This window comes from Pipistrellus hanaki (assembly GCF_964339955.1).
Source record: "Pipistrellus hanaki genome assembly, chromosome: 14".
Classification (NCBI taxonomy): Eukaryota; Metazoa; Chordata; class Mammalia; order Chiroptera; family Vespertilionidae; genus Pipistrellus; species Pipistrellus hanaki.
This window is the reverse complement of record NC_140516.1, coordinates 16883280-16902805: the sequence shown is the minus strand read 5'-3', so window position 1 is coordinate 16902805 and position 19526 is coordinate 16883280. Positions and strand designations below refer to the sequence as shown.

The 19526-nt window shown below is 53.0% G+C and overlaps 1 protein-coding gene across 6 annotated transcripts in view; it reads left to right on the top strand.

Moving 5' to 3' along the window:
• Window positions 1-19526, top strand: part of ADAMTS14 (ADAM metallopeptidase with thrombospondin type 1 motif 14) — a 79365-nt gene that overhangs the window by 19738 nt on the left and 40101 nt on the right. For all 6 annotated transcript variants that reach the window (XM_084903685.1, XM_084903684.1, XM_084903681.1 and 3 more), the window contains exons 3-4: window positions 6719-6875; window positions 11933-12123. In XM_084903685.1, coding sequence (XP_084759811.1) covers window positions 6719-6875; window positions 11933-12123 — 348 coding nt within the window. The remainder of the gene's footprint in view (window positions 1-6718; window positions 6876-11932; window positions 12124-19526) is intronic.

The following is a 19526-nucleotide window of genomic DNA, read 5'->3' as shown; positions in this document are numbered from 1 at the left end:
GCGGTTGGAGCAGGTAATGCTGTTCAGGTGGGGGTCTAGGGAGGGCGCATGGCTAGCAGTGGCTGGGACAGAAGCAGGTTGCTGGGCTGGGGTGAACCTGGTGGAAGTTTATTTTTTCTTTCTTTTTTTTCCCTTTTCTTTTTAAAAAATATTTCTTTATTGATTTCCAAGAGGAAGGGAGAAGGAGGGAAAGATAGAAACATCAATGATGAGAGAGAATCATTGATTGGTTGCCTCCTACACGCCCCCGACTGGGGATTGAGCCTGCAACCCAGACATGTGCCCCTGGCTGGAATCAAACCCGGAACCCTTCAGTCCACAGGCTGATGCTCTACCCACTGAGCCAAGCTGGCTAGGGCTCTTACTTTTTTTAAAATATATTTTTATTGATTTCAAAGAGGAAGGAGAAGGGAGAGACAGAATCGTCAATGATGGGAGAGAATAATAGATTGGCTGACTCCTGCACGCCTGCCACTGGGGATCGAGCCTGCCACCCGGGACCCCTCAGTCTGTAGGCTAACGGAGCCAAACCAGCTGCGGCTGGTGGAAGCCATTTCTGATCCTCACACCACTCCCGCTGTGCGCATCACCGCAGACTCCACGTGCAGGGCTTTCTTTCATTTCCTACGGTGGAACGGTTTCAGGCTGAATTTGCTGGAAGCCTAGAAACTGAGTGCCGCTGACAGTAAAATTCTCATAATGGCATTTCCAGAACAAGGTCGGGATCACGAGTCCACTCTCCCTGGGAGGTGGTGGGGCGGTGGGGTTGGAGGAGGCCTGTTCTGCTCCTTTCTCCTCTGGGAGGCCCCCCAGAGGCCAGTCTTGGAAGGAGGAGGAGGAGGAGACCTGGCTCCACTGACACTGCCATCTTGAAACACTCCCTTCTTCTGGGCATTCAACAGAGGCTGGCAAACTGAGGGTGCCCCATGTGGGCTCAGGATTCCCTGCCCCAGAGCCAAGCTGTGTTCTCAGAGTCAAGCCACTTGCCCTGTCTGCACCCCAGGCTGGGTCCTTGCCTGTTGTCTCTGCACTTGACTCCGCACAGATGGAGCGCTGCCCTGTCCACACCCGGACTTGTGCCCCATCTATGGACGTGGGTCTCTTCCTGGGACCTCCCTGGCTCTTTGTACCCTTGCCTCCCAAATTCACATGCAAGTTCATGCAATTTTAGGAGAAACATGTTTATACGCACATGCACACACACATACTAATTGACCAAAATAATATGGCTTCAAAAATTTGCTAAAATATTTGGGTCCTTGCCCTCGCGATAGCTGCTGGTGACAACTGGACTTGCTCGGTTGTGACCCTCTGCAGGGTCCCTCCTCCAGCACTCCCCTCTCCTGTTACCCCGAGTGACTTGCTCCGGAGTTGGGGGCCTCCCCTGAGGGGAAGCAGGACTGGGAAACCTCAGTTAGCGTGGCCTGGAGGCCGCTGCATGAAGAGGCGGCAGAAGGTGGCCCCTTCACAACTAAGACAGTGTCACCGTCATATTGGAAAAGCCAAACGGGCCTCCCCCACCAGCCAGTCACCTTCTAGGAAAGGCCCCTCAGAACAGTTACATTAAAGGTCTTGAGCTTGGCTGAGGGGGGTTAGGACCGCCCATTGGAGAGTTTCCACTCGGAGAAATTGCCCGAGGACGTGACTAAAGTAAGGGTGAAAACAGAATTGGCTGACATTTCTTTCCCAACTTACCAGAACTTAATTTCCCGCCTTTTTCCTTAACGCAGAAATCTGATTTGATTTTAGAGCTTTAAAATTAGCCGCCACTTTTCAGAAACATAAACATCTCATAAACTGAGAGGCTGGAGTCATTTGGCAAAGGGGCGGAGAGCCAGAACGTTCCCGTTGCCAGTCTGTCTGCCCTGCATGGGGCCTGGTTTCCTGGCCAGGCCAGAGCTGGAGGGATCGTGGGCCAAACCTCTCGTGGTGTGGAGGGGAAACCGACGGCCGGCCCAGCCTGCCGCCTGACCTGGGGTCCGAGCGGCTCTAGGAGGAGGGTCTCAGAGGTGGGGGGGCCCCAGGCCTGGACAAGAATGGCCTGTCAAGACTGGACATGAGGCCGAAACCGGTTTCGTTCAGTGGGTAGAGCGTCGGCCTGCGGACTGAAAAGTCAAGGGCATGTACCTTGGTTGCAGGCACATCCCCAGTAGGAGAATCTATGATTCTCTCTCTCTCTCTCTCTAAATATATTTTATTTGATTTTTTACAGAGAGGAAGGGAGAGAGATAGAGAGCTAGAAATGTCGATGAGAGAGAAACATCGACCAGCTGCCTCTTGCACACCCCCTACTGGGGATGTGCCCACAACCAATGTACATGCCCTTGGCCTGAATCGAACCCGGGACCTTTCAGTCCGCAGACCGACGCTTATTGATGTTTCTAAATCTCTATCCCTCTCTCTTCCTCTCTGTAAAAAAAAAAAAATCAATAAAATATATTAAAAAAAGAAAAGAAAAAGAGACTGGGCACGAGGCACAGAATGGACAGGGAACTTGCTGGGAAGTTCTGTCCTTGATCCAGGGTGGAAACTGGAGGAACCCAGAGTCACAAAGATGCTTAACCCTTCCAGGCTGTCTTTGCCCTAAACTAGGGGTGTCGAACTCAATCAGAGAAGGGGCCAAAATCTAAAATCCAGCCTAAATCGCGGGCCGAATGGTTTACTGAACAGTCATAAACTGACAATGTCATAAACTGACAGCGGAGTGCAGTGATGACAGCGCGGTGCGGGCCACATTGCAAGGCCTGGCCGGCCGGATTTGGCCCGCGGGCCTTGTGTTTGACACATGTGCCCTAAACAGTGAAGCTGGTGGGGAAAGTGGGGTTGTTGAACTCTTCCCGGAGGTGGCCTGTGGGGGGCGTGGGGGCTGAGCCAGGCTCAGGAATCCTGGTGCTTCCACTCGGTGTGCTGAGGATGTGCTGAGGGTGTGTGAGGGGTGAGGGGTGAGGGGTGAGGTCTCCGGGGAGTGAGAGGGCGCTGCTCCTTTAGGGCTCTGTGCTGAACTTCTCATTCTCACGCCAGTGGGAGGAGGCCTGACTTCCTTTGGAGCCTTTTTTTTTTTTTTTTTTTTTTGCTTAACTGTGGGGAGTGAACATCTTGCTGGCTCTTCAAGGTCAGACCAGACCAGAGGCCCAGGGATAGGCAAATGGATGATGAAAGGAAAGTTTCTTTGTTCCAAGTGGCCCCCAAGGGCAGAGGCAGGGCCCAGGATTAGCCCAGTGGTGAAGGGCCACACAGAGCTGGGCTCTTGTTCTAGTCCTGTCACTGCTGGGTGTCTTCGGGCAAATTACTTACCCATTCTGAGCCTCTGCTTCCTCACCCACATGAAGAGGGTCTAGTATTTGTGGCAACCCCATAGGACTGTTGTAAAGGGGAAATAAGATTTGTAAATGAAAGTGGCAGGTCCTGTTATTACGATAATAAGACTTTATAAAAGGTAGAATGTAGGCAAGTGTGTTTTAGCGCAATGAAACATCGAGTGTCCTTACATTAAAAAAAAGGTTACTATGTCTTGAGGGAGGCAGCTCCCTGTCACTAGAGGCATCTGAACAAAAGTTAGAAATCTCTTCATTGAGGATGTTGTTGAGGGTTTGAAGCCCCAGACTGAGGCAAGCAGGTGACCTTGAAAGGTCGGTGTGGTCCATGATTGTGGGCAGGGAGGCTGGGCTGGAAGGCAGTGCCTCGAAGCCCAGTCCTAGGCTATGTGATTTTCCGGAACCCGCATCCCTCATATGAGGTACTGAGATCTGGTGGTCCAATCTGCAGGGCCACCATAGGCTGCAGCCCTCAGCGAGCCTGGGTTTGTAGGAATGAAACATAGGCCCTTTGACTTGTGCTGTGAAGATCTTCTGCCTTGAATGGGACAGGAACAATCCCCTGGGTGTCAGTGAGGGGCACAGAAAGAGGAATGGGCGTGGCCAAGGCTCTTTGATTTGGCCACACTTGTCCAGTTCTGGTTCAGCCTCTGCCCATGAGCCTGAATGCCTCCCGGGTCCCCACACTGCCCTTTATGCTTCCACAGCTTGCCCACGCCCCTACCTGGACTGCCTGTTCCAGCTCAGGTGGCTTCTTCTGCCACAGCTTCTCTCTTCCAGGCCGTGGGGGTCTAGCAGGGCCTGTGAGTCCCGGGGTGACCATGTGACTCAGGCTGGACCAACCAGTCTCCCTGTTGCAGATTAAAGGAAGTCTCCCTGTCTCTGGTGGCAGGGTGGAGGTGTGTCGGCAAGAGTGGACTCTGTCACCTTGTGTAGGAGAGCAAAGCTGATGCAGAAGGTGCTGAGAGGCGGGCTGGAGAGGGAACCGAGGGCTCTTCCAGTGCCTGCCCCTGCCATGGTTTGTCATGGGGCCAGTGCCCTGCACTTGGGGCCAAGGGGGTTCAAGTTGAACGTTTGTTCCTTGCACCTGAGAGCCTGATGGATGCCTGTCCTTCAGGTGTACCCACTGTAGCACCGGGCACAGCACATGGCCCCGCTCTGCTCCTCTGCGGGCCCTTCTCTCCAGGCGATGAGCAACTCAAAGCCAAAAGCTGGGCCTCATTTATTCTCTGTCTCCCTGCCCTTGGCACACAGCAGGTGCAAAAGCAAAACCATACAAGTGCTCTGAGTGAGAGGAAGGACGCACAGTGTAAGGTTTGATGTTGACATCTTAATAAACAGACCCGAACGTTTGCAGACCATTGAGTATTGCCTCGTACTGTGGATACCATGGGGAGCCCCAAGCTTGTTCCAGTCCAATCCTGCTGTTTCCCCCGGGAAGGTGTTTGGCCTGCTGGTTGGGTCTGTTTATGACAGGGGTCCTCAAACTTTTTAAAGTGGGGGCCAGATCACGGTCCCTCAGAGAGCTGGAGGGCCGGACTATATGAACTACTAATTCCTACTGTAACACCTCGGCTGCGCTCACTGCCCAAAAAACCTGGCGGGCTGGATCAGACTCGTCTGCAGGCCTCATGTGGCCCGCGGGCCGTAGTTTGAAGACCCCTGGTTTATGAGGTAGAGGCAGCCGTCTTAGTTTGGATCCAGATGGTGTTTTCAGTTTGATCAGCAGACGTAGCTGGAAGGGACAGGAGCTGCTGCTGGGAGGCTCGGCGGTGAGTGCTCCGCTGGACTCGGCCCGGTTCCCTGAGGAGCAATCTCCAAACGGGCTGGGGCGGGAAAGCTGGGGAGCTCAGCTGCTTGGAAAAGAGGCGCTCCTATTCGGACAGGGAAGGTCCCACAGATTTATTTGCTTGCTTGTTTATTTATTTAACTAATTAATCTTCACCCAAGGATATTTTCCTGTTGCTTTTTTAGAGAGAGTGGAAGGAAGGGGAAGAGATGGAGAGAGAAACATCGATATGAGAGAGACATGTGGATTGGTTGTCTCCCGTGTGCGCCCGGACCAGGGCTGGGAATCGATCCTGCAGCCGAGGATCGGAATCAAACCCAGAATCCTTTAGTCTTTAGGTCGACGCTCTATCCACTGAGCCAAACTGGCTAGTGCGGTCGCACAGATTTATGAACACAATTCCTTCATTCACTGCTTTGTGTTCACAGCTGTATCTGAAGCAGTGCTGGTATGCAGTAGGCACTCAATACATATTTGTTGGAGTGAAGGAATTCAACAAATTTATATTTATTTATTTATTTATTTATTTAGGATTGCCTACTATTTTCCAGGCACTGTGGGAGGTGGGCTGGTCTCACTAGTTTTATAGAGCTGACACGTGTGTGGGGGCAGGGCTGTGCAGCCACACATGCATTCACATACATCTCGTTACAGGTTTCATTGCCCCCGGGATTATTGCAATCGTCGGGGCCTAATGACATATTGGCTGGGCTTGGCCAAGGTCATATGTTTTTATTTCCAAAGCCAATACCTGATTTTTTAAAGAGAACATTTTGATGCAGGCAAAGACTTAGATTGAAAGCAGAGCACGCGCTCCTGGGGCACTGTTCTGGCTCGTTTATCGTCAGCAAACAGCTGCTCTCCCTGGCTTGCATACCACATGCTTTCAATCTGAAATAATAGCACTTTGTAGTGGACGGGGTGGGGGGTGGGGGACCAGCTCCCACCTTCGAGATAATTAGGCTTTACCGATAGGATTTCCCCTCCGTCTGCCTGAAGGTAGAGGCAAACCACATGATAGTGGCAGTGTTTTGGGGTGGAATGTGGTGCCCTAGTGCCATGGTCGGCAAACTGCGGCTCGCGAGCCACATGTGGCTCTTTGGCCCCTTGAGTGTGGCTGCTCCACAAAATACCACGGCCTGGACGAGCCTAATTTGAAAAAGTGGCGTTAGAAGAAGTTTTAAGTTTAAAAAATGTGTCTCTCAAAAGAAATTTCAATCGTTGCACTGTTGATATTTGGCTCTGTTGACTAATGAGTTTGCCGACCACTGCCCTAGTGTGTGTGCATGTCCCTCATGGCAGTGGTTCCCCCCTTTAAGCACTGGAACTCCTTGATTACATGAAGTGTTCTGTGGAACCCCGTGAGTGCACAGCACAGTGGAAGTGGGTCTGCTGATCTTGAAATGGGCATGGGCTCCCTGGCGCAGCCTCCTTACAGCCCCTCCCAGTTGCCTGCTGGATTCCAGAGTTCCCCAAGGCCCTGGAAGAAGAGCCTGCATATGTGTGGCCACACACATGTGGTCACATACGTGTGCAGTTGCAAATGCTCCCTTGTTCTGTGCCGCGTATTCATGCCTCTTCTCTGTCTCCCCCTTTCCTTCTGCCCACTGCTCAGGCCGGCCTCATCCGCACAGACGTCACCGACTACTTCATCGAGCCCCTGGAGCGGGGGCAGCGAGAGAAGGAGGCAGGCGGGAGGACGCACGTGGTGTACCGCCGGGAAGCTGTCCAGCAGGAGTGGGCGGAGCCCGGAGGGGACCTTCACAACGAAGGTAGGCCGCGGGCAGGGCCCCACGCTCTGCCTCTGTTCGGACCTCTGGGGTGTTTTTAGGTAACGTGAGGCCTTAAGCCACTCAGTGCCTGGCCTTAGTCTTCTCATCTGTAAAATGGGACTGAGCCCAGTTGACCTATTGCACCTACTGTAACTAGTGGGTTTTAGAGGTTGTTATGACTATCTGCCATGGGGGGCGAGAGGAGCTACTGGAGCTTCTGGAACTGTGGAACTTGGGGCTGCAGAGGTCTCTGAGGAGTTCAGCGTTGCTTGGCAAGGCTATTTCTTTGCCCACGCAGTAGGTTTCCTCTAACCCTCACTCCAACCTGGGGGCCACAGGAGGGAAGTTCTTAGGGTGCTCGTAGGGAATCTGCCTCGTGCTGGGGCATCTGGGCCAGCGTGGTGTCCACTAGACTATTTTTATTTTTTATTTTTTTAAAAAATATATTTTATTGATTTTTTACAGAGAGGAAGGGAGAGAGATAGAGAGCTAGAAACGTCGATGAGAGAGAAACATCGACCAGCTGCCTCTTGCACACCCCCTACCGGGGATGTGCCCGCAACCAATGTACATGCCCTTGACCGGAATCGAACCTGGGACCTTTCAGTCCGCAGACCGAGGCTCTACCACTGAGCCAAACCGGTTTCGGCGACTAGACTATTTTTAAATCCTGCCTCCAGTGCTATCTACTGTGTGACCCTAAGCAAGTTACTTAACACCTCTGAGCCTTGTTTCCTAATCTGTCAAGTGAGGACAATTGTCGTTCCCCTCTGAGATTGTGTGTGTGGAAGTTCCAGCATGGAGTCTGGCAGGTGGTAGGTACACGATGAAGGGTTGCTCTTATTCTGCTGGTGTTAGTAGGCTGACTGCTGACACGTGAGGGTGCCCCCGCATCCCGGTGACCAGCACAGCCATCAGGACCCCATGGCTGAGCGGATGAGGCAGTGGATGCAACGTGTGCTGGTCCTGGGCCCGCGGCCAGCTTCACTGTCCAACTCCGCCTTGTCATCAAGGCTTTGGCCAAGAGGACACGAGGAGGCCCTGGGAGGAATCCAGCCCTGAGCTCCACACCCACCAGCCCAGGCCCAGGAGGGTGAGCACAGCGTGAAGGAATGACTGAAAGCCAGCTGTCCCCACAGACAGCGCCTCCTTTGAAGCTCCAGCGGCGCTCCACGCCCCTCAGAAGAGAAGCCGCCGCTCCAGGACCAGGCGGGAGGAGGAGGGCTCTGCCGGCCGGGAGTGTGGGGGGGATTGCAGGGACAGGGTGGTGACGGGCACCGTCCCCTCCATCACGGCCGGGGGGGGGGGGGCGGGAGTGACAAGCCTCATTGGGCTCCATTTTATTGGAGGCCAGTATTTTTAAATTTTTATTTTATTGAGTTTTCACAGAGAAGAGGGAGAGGGATAGAAAGCCAGAACCATCGACGAGAGAGAAACATCGACCAGCTGCCTCCTGCACACCTCCTACCATGGATATGCCCACAACCAATGTACATGCCCTTAACCGGAATCGAATCTAGGACCCTTCAGTCCGCAGACAGACTCTCTATCCAGTTTTGAATCAAACGATCCTGAATCCTCATGTGGGGCATGGCCTTGGGGAAGCCCAGCTCACTGGGCTGTGGCTGGGGAGCGGAGACCGCTGAGCTGGCGGATTTGGAGCTCCCGCTAGGGACTCCGTGTGACTCCTCTCATCAGGCTGTGCCCTCTGGAGCTCCTGCGGGCCGCGGCGATGCCATGCCCTGGGCCCATCTGGGCTCTTCCTTAGAGAGACAAGGGGCAGCGAAGACTTTCTTGGAAACCTGTGACTCTTACTCTGTTGTTTTAACACCAGCCGCGGGTCTGAGCCCAGCGTGTGGAGCAGCGTTTCTGGGAGTGCCTGTCTCCATGTGACGTTCCTGATGAAGAAGAAGGGGTTTGCCTCACGTCTTTGGGTTTACTTGGCACATGGAGGCCTGCGCCAGCTGGTCAGTGCCTGCTTCGCCGCAGTAGCCACACTTGAGGAATCTCCCCCAGACGGAGCACCTCCCCCATCTCTGCCCAGGAGTTGGCTCAGCTCAGAGGTCCCCTCTCCTGGACCCCTCAGCCCCCGGATCCCTCCTGGGCCTGTCCCCTTCCTCCTAACAAGCCAGGGTGGGAGTGTCCTAGGGGACAGACACCACGTCTCCATGATGTTTGTGTCCCTCCCATGAGCTGCTCTGTTCTGGGGGGCCGGTGTCTAACTCTCCTCAAGGAAGGAAAGGAGGCGTCAGAGGATCCATCGTGGTTTTCCAGCTGCTCCACAGCAGAGGGGTCTGAGGTGCCCCCGTGAGTCTTGTTGGCACTCCAGGGGGGCATGGTGTTGGTCGCTGCTTTCTGAAGAGAGCATGCACGCACCCTGACGCTGACACACTCACCTGTACACATTCGCTCACTAACCTACAACACTCAGCTGTCATATACCTCACACGCACAGTCACACGGCTTACATATTCACTAACACTCATTCACACACACTCATACGCACTCACACCCCACCCCATCCCACCCACCCCACCCAGCACACACACCCTTGATGGGCTCCAAAGAAGAGTTATGTGATCCTCTTTCAGGGGCCCTGGTGAGCCATCTAAACCGCTCCAAGTCCTGGGTAGACATTCCGGCCTTACCCCCGGCCCTCAGGGATTCCCTGTGGACCCTGCCTCGGCCTTGGAGGGTGTGCTCTGGATGTTCCGTGCTCCCAGTGCTACCCTTTCCTCCCCTAACCCCTGGTCCTGCTCTCTGTCGCCCTCTCCCACCCTCCCCTCCCCTCCTGAATGCCAACAGGCCATGTGCGCCTGTGGCCAGGGTTCCCATTCCTGGGCTGGAGGCTGGGGCTGCCAGAGGCTGGGGCTGCCAGACGCCGGGGCAGCCAGCCAGGCTGGGGCTCAGGGTTGCTGTTTTTTTTTTTTGTTTGTTTTGTTTTAATTGAAATGAAATCCACTATGTTAACCATTTTAAAGTGTATAATCCAGTGGTTTCTTACTATATTCACAGTGTTGTGCAACCATCACCACTATCTAATTCCAGAACATTTCCCTGTAAACCTCTGTCCCCATTCATTAGCAGCCACTCCCATTTTCCCATTCCCCGCCCCTCTAACCCACCTCTGTCTCTACAGGTTTGCCTGTTCTGGACGTCTCCTGTGAATGGAATTCTATAGCAGGCGGCCTTCTGTGCCTGGCTTCTTCCATTCAGCTTATAGGTTTCATCTGTGTGGGAGCCTGTATCAGTGCTTCCCTCCTCTTTACGGCAGGGCAATATTCCCTTGTAGGAAGGCACCGCGGTTAGCTTGTTCATCTGTCCATAGACGGTTGGGTGGTTTCCATAGTTTCCTTTTGTGATCATGCTGCTGTGAACATTTGTGTACAGGTTTTTATGGAACATGTGGCTCCAGTTCTTTTGGGCGCATGCCTAGGAGTAGAGTTTCTGGGTCCAATGCTAATTCTATGTTTCACTCTTTGGGAAACTGCCGAACGGTTTTTCAAAGCAGCTGCGTCATCCCGTATTCTCCGGAGGCTTCCTGGGTGGGCTTCCCGGCGGCCTCCACGGTTTGAGGGTCACCTCCTGTGGCCTGAAGGGGGAGCGATCCATAGAAGGGGGTGTGGCTGGGACATCGCCAGGGTCTATGGCTGATGCGAGTAGGCCCTCCCCCTAACCCCCTCGCTGTTTTTGCTGAGAGAGCCATCGGGTGGACCCTGACAGGCTGTGATAACGGGCGAGTGGCAGATCCGAGTTCACATTCTGGGCTTCTGCCATGAACTGGCTGTGTGACCTGAGATGCCGGTGACCGGTGACCTCTCTGAGCTTCCCATGATAACCTCTCTGAACTTCCTGGCAGGGAGAGCGGTGTAGGTCAAGTTCCACGTTTCACCTGCAGCACGTGACCCTTCGGGCACTGCTCCTACGTTGGGAGCGATTGCTCCTGGCCCCCCCCACTCCACGCAGAGAGCCCTGCTCCTCCCCTCCTGGGAGTCCTCCCTCCTCCCTCCTCTCTCCCAGAATTGGTCTGTGGGTTGCTGAACACACCATTGGGCTCAGGCACCAGGGCCGCCAGGAGCTGCTGTTCAGTGTGACCTGCAGAGAAACAACGTGGTCTCGGGGGCAAGTGGGGGCAGCGCCGGCCTGAGCCCTGCTCGCCAGGCTGCGATCACCCCAAGGCCGGCCTCCCTTTTTGGGTTCCCCGGTAGGCCAGTGGCCACACATGTTTTTTCAGCCCTGAAGTCTAGTGCTGTTTTCCTTTTGTATTCTAGCTCCCCAACCAAAGGGAAAACAAAAAGACAGTAGCACTGAGTCTTGTGGTTCATGGTGTCCTGTCCTCAGGGCCACCACTTGTTTTTGTCAGTAAAGTTTTATTGCAACACAGACAGAGGCTCTATCATCCACAAAGCCTGTCTGGTTCTTCACAGGAAAGTTTTGACAACTCCTAAGATTAATCAACACAAGTTAATACATTCTAGTTATAGAAATACTTAGTTTTTAGCAAAAAAGGCCAACACTGTGATGGTGAAATTTGGGGTCACTGGCAGTGATGGGGAGGGTTTTGAGAGGCTCAGGGAATGCTTTAGGGGTGTCTAAAATGTCCTGCGTTGGCCACAGTAATACAATATTTTAGTTTTTTCCTTTATCAAGATGTTTCCACCCACTGCACCCTGGGTTTTTTATAGCAAGCTTCTGGGGCAAGAGATGGAGAATTACCACTTGCAAGTCACGGGAGGGGAGATGGAGGTCCAGGGAAGGGTATGGACAGAGAATGGGCCAGGATGCACAGTGAGATAGGACCACGTAGGAACCAGGGACCAGGTTAGTTTCCACTTCTCTGCTGCTGCTCATTGCCTCAAAGACAGCCATGCCCTGTGGCAGGAAAAGGGCTCGTGTACATGAATTACCTGGTATGGAACAAACCTGCATGCTACCCTGGTTTATGGAAGCAGGACAGGGGCACATGTGACAGGGGGCAGGGGTGGGCTGACGGGCCGTGTCCCAGTGACAGCCCCTTATGTAGATCTGACCTCGATCTCTTCCCATCCTGGTTCCAGCCTTTGGCCCGGGCGACCTTCCCAACCTGCTGGGCCTGGTGGGCGGCCAGCTGGGAGAGGCGGAGCGGAAGCGGCGGCACGCCAAGCCAGGCAGCTACAGCATCGAGGTGCTGCTGGCCGTGGACGACTCCGTGGTGCGCTTCCACGGCAAGGAGCACGTGCAGAACTACGTCCTCACCCTCATGAACATCGTGAGTGTCCCCGCGTCTGCGGGCTGGGGGGCTGCGGGGCTGGGCAGGCGGTGGGGTGGTACCACCAGGATCGGTCTGAACCCGCTGTTTCTCTCTGGCCTGGCGTTCTCTGGGCGGCCTCAGGGAGCCTCTGTCTGCTCCTTAGTCCAGCTGGGCAGTGGGTTCCACGGTGAAGTGGCCCTGAGCTGGTCTGGATCCATCCCAGGCTGCAGGCTGGCCTCAACTGCAATGCCTGCGCAGGGTGTCCACAGGCCATCCACGCTAGTCCCTGGCCAGCGGGAGCATCTGGACAGGGGGTTGTGGGCTCGGACACATTCGGAGCTCAGTCAGGCGTGGCCGGGACTTGCCTGAGACACCTCACCTGGAGAAAATGGGCAATGCAGGGCTGGGATCCTGGCCGGGCGCTGTCAATCAGGTGTGGGGAGAGCGGTCCCAGGCCTCCAGTGTGAGCCTTGGGTGTTCACAGAGGTCTGACCGGCCGGGAAGTGAGGGTCACAGGCAAACTGAAGACTGCGGAAGCAGAGACCTGTGCCCGGTCCCAGGTGGGTGTGGCTACTTAGCTCTGCTGATGGCGCTCAGGCAGATCGCAGGGCTCTGGTCCATGGGAGGCATGCTTCAAGGAAAGTCAGAAATGTGGTTGTTTTTAAGAAAACCTTGTGTGGAACATTTAAATTCAGTTATCTAAGTGAAACTACCAATTTTTTGAATGTTAAAATATAAAAACTATTGTGAATGCTAAGCAGTACCTGACTACACACCACATGTGGCCTGTGGGCTACAGGCAGGCACCTCTGAGCTAACGGGACAGAGATGACAGGGAGGATGGTGAGTGCATGTGGCACAGGTGGGCCCCACACTGTGTCTCTTCCGGCAAGAGAGAGCCGGCTGGAGCATTCGGACCGTGGGCTGTGGGAGGTGCCCGTGGCTCTGGGAAGGATGAGGACTGGTGCAGGGGAAAGGGGAAACTGTGCAGGCCACAGCCAGACGCTGGGGAAGGTGGGACTCCAGGTTCTCTCCTATGAAGCTGGGTAGAGGGGGTGACAGCTTGGGCTCAGGCCCTGCTCAGCATGCAGGGGCGCTGTGTGGTGCAGGCAGGAGGAAGTGAGCAAATGCCACATCAACAGGAAACAAACAACAGGGCGGGGCCTTCACCTCCCAGTCTGCAGGTGACTCAGCTTAGTGGCTCTTAATACACTTTCATCTGAACACAAGAGTTGGGAAGGAAGATACATGTACTGGTGGTCCTGAAGAATTTGAGTGGGGCTTCTTTTGAAAACCGAGGGTGCCAGCCCCTGTATGGGCCTCTGCTGGTCTTAAGGTTAGGACCTCGGACCTGAGGCCTGTTAGGAAATTAGCTCGCTGCATTCTCATGCCGACTAACCACGACTGCCCATGGGCCGGCCCGGAATAGAATCACCTCACACCCAGGCTAACACCGACAGTTCTGGGAGGCAGCTGGTCACAGCGCTGCGCCGAGAGGAACATTAGCCAATGGGCCAAGAGCATGGGCTTTGGTGTCACACTGGCATTGGCCCTTCCTGTCTTGTGACTAACCCTCTGGAGTGTCCCTTCCCCCACTTTTTTTTTTTTTAAATATATTTTATTGATTTTATATAGAGAGGAACGGAGAGAGATAGAGTTAGAAACATCGATGAGAGAGAGTCATCGATCAGCTGCCTCTTGCACACCCCCTACCGGGGATATGCCCGCAACCAAGGTACATGCCCTTGACCGGAATCGAACCCGGGACCTTTCAGTCCCCAAGCCGACGCTCTATCCATTGAGCCAAACCGGTTTCAGCCCTTCCCCCACTTTTTAAGCAGCATTGGCAATACTTCCCAGGCAAGGTTTTGGAGAGGATGAGACAGCACATAGCGTAGTACCTTGAATAGCCTAAGCTCTCCATAAGTGGTTTGTGATAATAATGGTATGACTTTCATGAGGGGCGTGGTAACACATTTCTGGGAACTCAACAGTTGTTGGGCAGAAGTGTGAACCCCATGGTCATACCAGTCCTACACAGCTGGGGTAAAGGGGTGACACGTTGGGGTCAGGCCCCACTCAGCATGTGGGGGCACTGTGCAGTCCAGGCAGGAAACACTTGTAGGGTTCTAATACGTCACAGCGTTGCCTGTGCTGGCCACACAGTCGTGAGGCGGCTGCTAGGAGGGCATGCAGCCAGCCCCTCGTTAGCTTGTGACCTTGTACAGGGACCTGGCTTCCTTAGGACTCTTTAGGTAGCAAGTGATGGAAAACAACTCCAACTAGAGTAAGGAAAACAGGGTAGTTGATTGACTCATGGGCCAAACGTGAGAGGGAGAGGATGGAGCTGCTGTAAGTGTAATTGGTACTAGAGGCTTAAATGGACTGTTTTTTTTTGTTGTTGTTGTTTGCTAATCCTCAGTGGAGGATATTTTTTCCATTGATTTTAGAGAGTGTAAGGGAGGAGGAGAGGGCAGAGAGAGAGAGAAACATCGATGTGAGAGAGTCACATCAATTGGTTGCCTCCTGCACTCAGCCCAACTGCGGCCGAGAACCTGCAACCCAGGTACATGCCTTTAACCAGAATCAAGCCAGAGACCCTTTGGTTCTAGGGCCGATGCTGTAATCACTGAACCATGTCATCCAGAGCATGGACTGTTTTTAGGTTTCCTCCTCTCTGTGACATCCCAGTTATCTCTGATTAGCTTCTCTATGTGACAGATTCTGACAAAAGCATGGATTTTGGTGTCACATCAGGCTGACTCCTATCCCCATAGCCCTGACGCCAGAGATAAAAGAAGTTTTCTCTACAGTTAGTTAGTTCCCAGTTAAAAAATTCTGAGGGCAGCAATGGAATACTACATGCTGCCATAAAAAAGAAGGAATTCTCATCATTTCAGCAACCTGGATAGAATTAGAGAACACCATGCTGAGTGAAATAAGCCAGTCAATGAAACAGAAATACCACATGACCTCACTCATTTATGGATATTAAATAACATTATAAACTGATGAACCAAAAGACAGATATAAGGACAGTAAAGCAACAAGCAGACTGTCAAATTACAGCGGGGAGGGTAGGGAGATCTGGGGGAGATAAGAGATCAACCGAAGGACTTGTATGCATGCATATAAGTACAACCAATGGACACAAAACTATGTATGGGAGGGGGGGCAATGTTAAAATATGTACACAGATAATAATTTAATTAAAAAAAAATTCTGAGGGCAGGACTCTGATTGGCCTAACTTTGGATCACATGAGCACCCTTTGGACCAATCACTAAATGTTGGAGGAGGAGATAGAGTTACTGCAAGGAAGAGAGGGGCTAGCTCCGGATGACCACTGGAGAAATTGTTCTGGGCTGGCTACACACCCCAGTTTGTGTCAGTTACGATACTTAGCTTGAGAGCCTCCATATTTTGATGTTAGTACCTGCTGTTGTTTTGTGTGTGAAAGTTAAATATGTATATTTAGCACATGCCTGGCACATAGTACTCAAGTAATGTGTTCTGTTGTTCTTCTAGCCATATTATTTGTCTTAGTGTGTGTGTGTGTGTGTGTGTGTGTGTGTGTGTGTGTATAAGCAGTTCCTTGTCTAAGTCTCTGGAGGGTGGGGACTTCTACTTATTTGAACCCCAACAGCACACAGCACACAGCACAGTGCCCAGCACCTGATAGGTGATCAGTGAATGTGGAAGCTGATGAGAGAAGCAGGGGCCAGCATCCCTGAGATGGGAAAAAGGGAGGACAGCAGACTTCTGTCTGAAATGCCGGCTTCAGGAAAAAGGCAGGGGTAGAAATCAGCTCCACTGACAGGAGCCATGGGAAAGGGAGGGGCTGCCAGTAAGTTCGGATATTCATTCTTCTGTTCCTTACATAGCGTGTGGTTTGGGGCTCAAAGAGCAAAGACTACCATTGGGGCTGTTTGAGAGAGAGAGAGGGAGAGAGAGGAGATGACTATGCTAAGAACACATCCACCTCACCAGAGCACCGGACCACCCACTCATGCTCTAAAAATAACTGGTCCAACCTAAGACCACACAGCTGACCACACAGCTGAGTATTAATCCTATTACGGGGAGAGCCAGGTTGGCCCCAGTAGCCAGCAGGTGGAAAGGGAGGAGCAGGAATGGGTAAGGAGGCCCTTTGGTGCTGGGAGCCTGGGTCCAAAGCTGGGCCCTAAAATAAAAATAACATAAAGATGGATGGTCTGGCTGGCGGCTGGTGTGGCTTATGGTTGAGCGTCGTCCTATGAACCAAGAGGTCACAGTTTGATTCCCGGTCAGGGCACATGCCCAGGCACATGCCCAGTGTGGAGTGCGTAAGGAAGCAGCTGATCAATGATTCTCTCTCATCATTGATGTTTCTCTCTCTCTCCCTCTCCCTTACTCTCTGAAACAAAAACATACTTAAAATAAAATAAACAGAGGTGTGTGTGTTAAAGATTTTGCTCTACTCACCAATTAATGAGGGAAGCAGGCAGATGTTAAGACCTGTGCAAAAGAGAACCCAAAGAACAGAAATGTTGAGATGATGAATGTGCAAATAGAGACAGCACTGGCATTTCTGGGGGGCGGGAGGGAAGACAGAATTTGCATGTCTACAAACAAGAAGGTTGCTTTGCTATTAGTCATCCACACAGCTCTCCTTGTAAAGAATCAGAGTCAGGCGAGGCTGAAGGCGTGCGGTGGACAAGGCAGCTCTCATGGAAGCACACATGTTTATTCTCTGAGCGCTAGGCCTGGACTGGACCCCAGGTAGAGAGCCCTTTCCATGGGTGGCTGCCCGTCTGACTAGGGCTACATCCCGCTCCTGGAGCTGGAGGGGTGCAGCCTCATTCAGGACACACCCTGGGTTCTGGCTGTGTGACAGTCCTAAGCAACTAAGCGATGGGAACCCCCCCTCTCCTCCTTTCCCCAGAAGCTGGCCTCACTACCACCTCTCTCTGGATTCTGGGGAGAGGGGGTGTGGAGAGAAATCTGTATGTTTATAAACAAGTTGCTTCAGCTCCCTTTGTCTCCACCAGACGGTGGGTGTGTGGCTCTGACCCTTGCCAGAGCCTCAAGATTGACCAGCCTTCCGGACTCCTTGTCCACCTCTTTCTGCGAGTGAAGGCAATGGGCAGCTTCCAACATAAACTGACAGGGGCTAGGCTTTCTCCCCGTGGTGGGAAGCGGGGCTCCTGGCAACCCCAGATTCTGACACTTTTGCTCTTAGGACCCAAAGGCAGAGGGATCCTTCCTGCTCTCCTGGACCAATTGCTAGGACTGGAGGGTTGGCTGGGGGCCTGGGTGGAGCCTACTGATGTGTGTGGGGCGAGGAGGAGCAGGATCTGATCCCGGGGAGCAGGCAGCGGAGGGTCCACGTGAGAGACATCAAACCTATAAGAATTTTTATTAGCTTATTTGTGCCCAATGGATGACAAACATTTCAACGGATTGAGAAAATGCTCTGGAGAATTTTACACCTTACCATCAAAGGAGGGCACCTAAAGGGGGTTACATGAAATCCATCGGTGGCAGATTAAGGAGGCAGGAGAAAGTGAAGTAGGGAAATCTCTGCGACTGGATAAAAAGTAAAACAGAGAGACACACCATTCATTTACGTTGGTGGTCACAGGATCCTTAACAAGGAACATTTGTAGCACACAGAGGTGGTATCCGGGAAATAACAGCAATGGGGGAAAGGCTTCTATGGGAAGGACAAATAGGTGTCTTTCGGAAGGTGAGTGACTTCTTAGAACCAGTGGGAAATACTAAAGCCCGTGGTAATGTTTGTGTATGCAGGTACACGTGGTCTTTCCTTTTTATGGCTGTGACGTTCCCGGGGAAAAGGATTTATGATAGCTGGTTTCCCAGAAGCTGCTGCTTTGTCAGATATGGGAATTTCTGAGAAAGCATTTTTTTTTTTTTTTTTTTTCATCTGTGGAATCTCAAATGACTGCAGTGTAAGATACGGTGACCAGATGTCCCGCTTTGGCAAGATAGTCCCGATTTTTAACAATTTGTCCTGTGTCCCACGGCATTTTAAAAAAGTCTCAATTGGGACGCAGGACAAATTGTTAAAAATCGGGACGCCTGGTCACCTTAGTGTGAGATAATCTTTACTCCAGCTCTGTGCTCCTGAGTGATTCCCCATACAGGCCGGGCGGGACCTCAGAGCAGCCCAGAAAATGAGGGGTGGCATGTGTCCATGTCCCAGCGGGGCCACGGCTCTGTGCCAGCCTTTGAAGTCTCTGCCTGTGGCACAAACCCACATGCTGTGCGTTCTAGGCCCCTGCATGTTCTTGCCAAGCCTCCTTCCCCCCCCCCCCCCCCCCCGGCCCACTGACGGTCTAGTCTGAGCCCCTCTAGAGAGGGTTCTGAGAGGTTAGCTCAGGTGACATGGATGTTGGAGCGGCTGCTCTTTGGGGCCTTGGCCAAAGGGGAACCCTGAGGGGTAGGGTTGAAGGTAGTGACGTTAGGAGAGTGATGGGGAGAGTCAACAAGATCTTGCTTCCCAAGAAGAACACGGGGTCTTCCCTTGGAAACTAGAAGAGATATTGTGATGGAGCATAGGGGGAGACACTTGTTTCTGTAGAGCAGTGTTTCCCAAACTTTTGACATATGTGCACCCCTTCTATAATTTTCGTAACGCTGAGTACCCCCCGTACTCATGAGAACGTAGAATTAGGCGCAGCTAAGCACGGTGCAGTGCATATCCCCACCAAACTCCGGTGCAGCGCGTACCCCCACCAAACTCTTCCCGTACCCCTGGGGGTACGCGTACCACACTTTGGGAAACACTGCTAGAGGAAAGTGTACTTTTGGAACTGGGTGTTCCGCTGCCTTGCCCAGACTGACATGCGGGTAATTCAGCGGGGTCGACATAAGTGCCTCAGGTGGAGCTGCCCAACAGACACCATGCGGATGGGGGTGGGGAGCAGGGAAGTTCTCCCCAGCTCTGAGGCTCCTGATGTGGAGGCCAGCGGCCCTCCAGTTCCGGTGTCCCTCCTCGTGTCCCTGTTCCAGCCCTCTTGGCCAAATTAACTTCTGACCCTTGACCTCTGACCCATGACTCCCAGACTTGGCCAGGGAGTTCCTCCACTGCATGCTCACCAAAGACTGTGCCAGGCGGGCTTGCCTTGGGGACTGCTGTTTCCAGAGAGTTGGCTCCACCTTCCTTCCTCTCACAGCCTGCTGGAGAGCAGGTGAGGAGACTCGGTGCCTTCTCAGGGGTTCCAGAAGGGTGTTGGAAGCTGGTTATGCTCCTAATGGGCTTCCTGAAGGTGAGAGCAGAAAAGGCCTTGGCTGCCTGAGGGCTGTGGTGGAGGTAGGGCCTCCCACAGGGGCCAGTCCTGGAGGCGGGGAGAGGCTGGTGTCTGTCTCTCCTCCCCCTCCAGGTGCCACCCTCAGGCACTGTTCTGCACACATTCCCT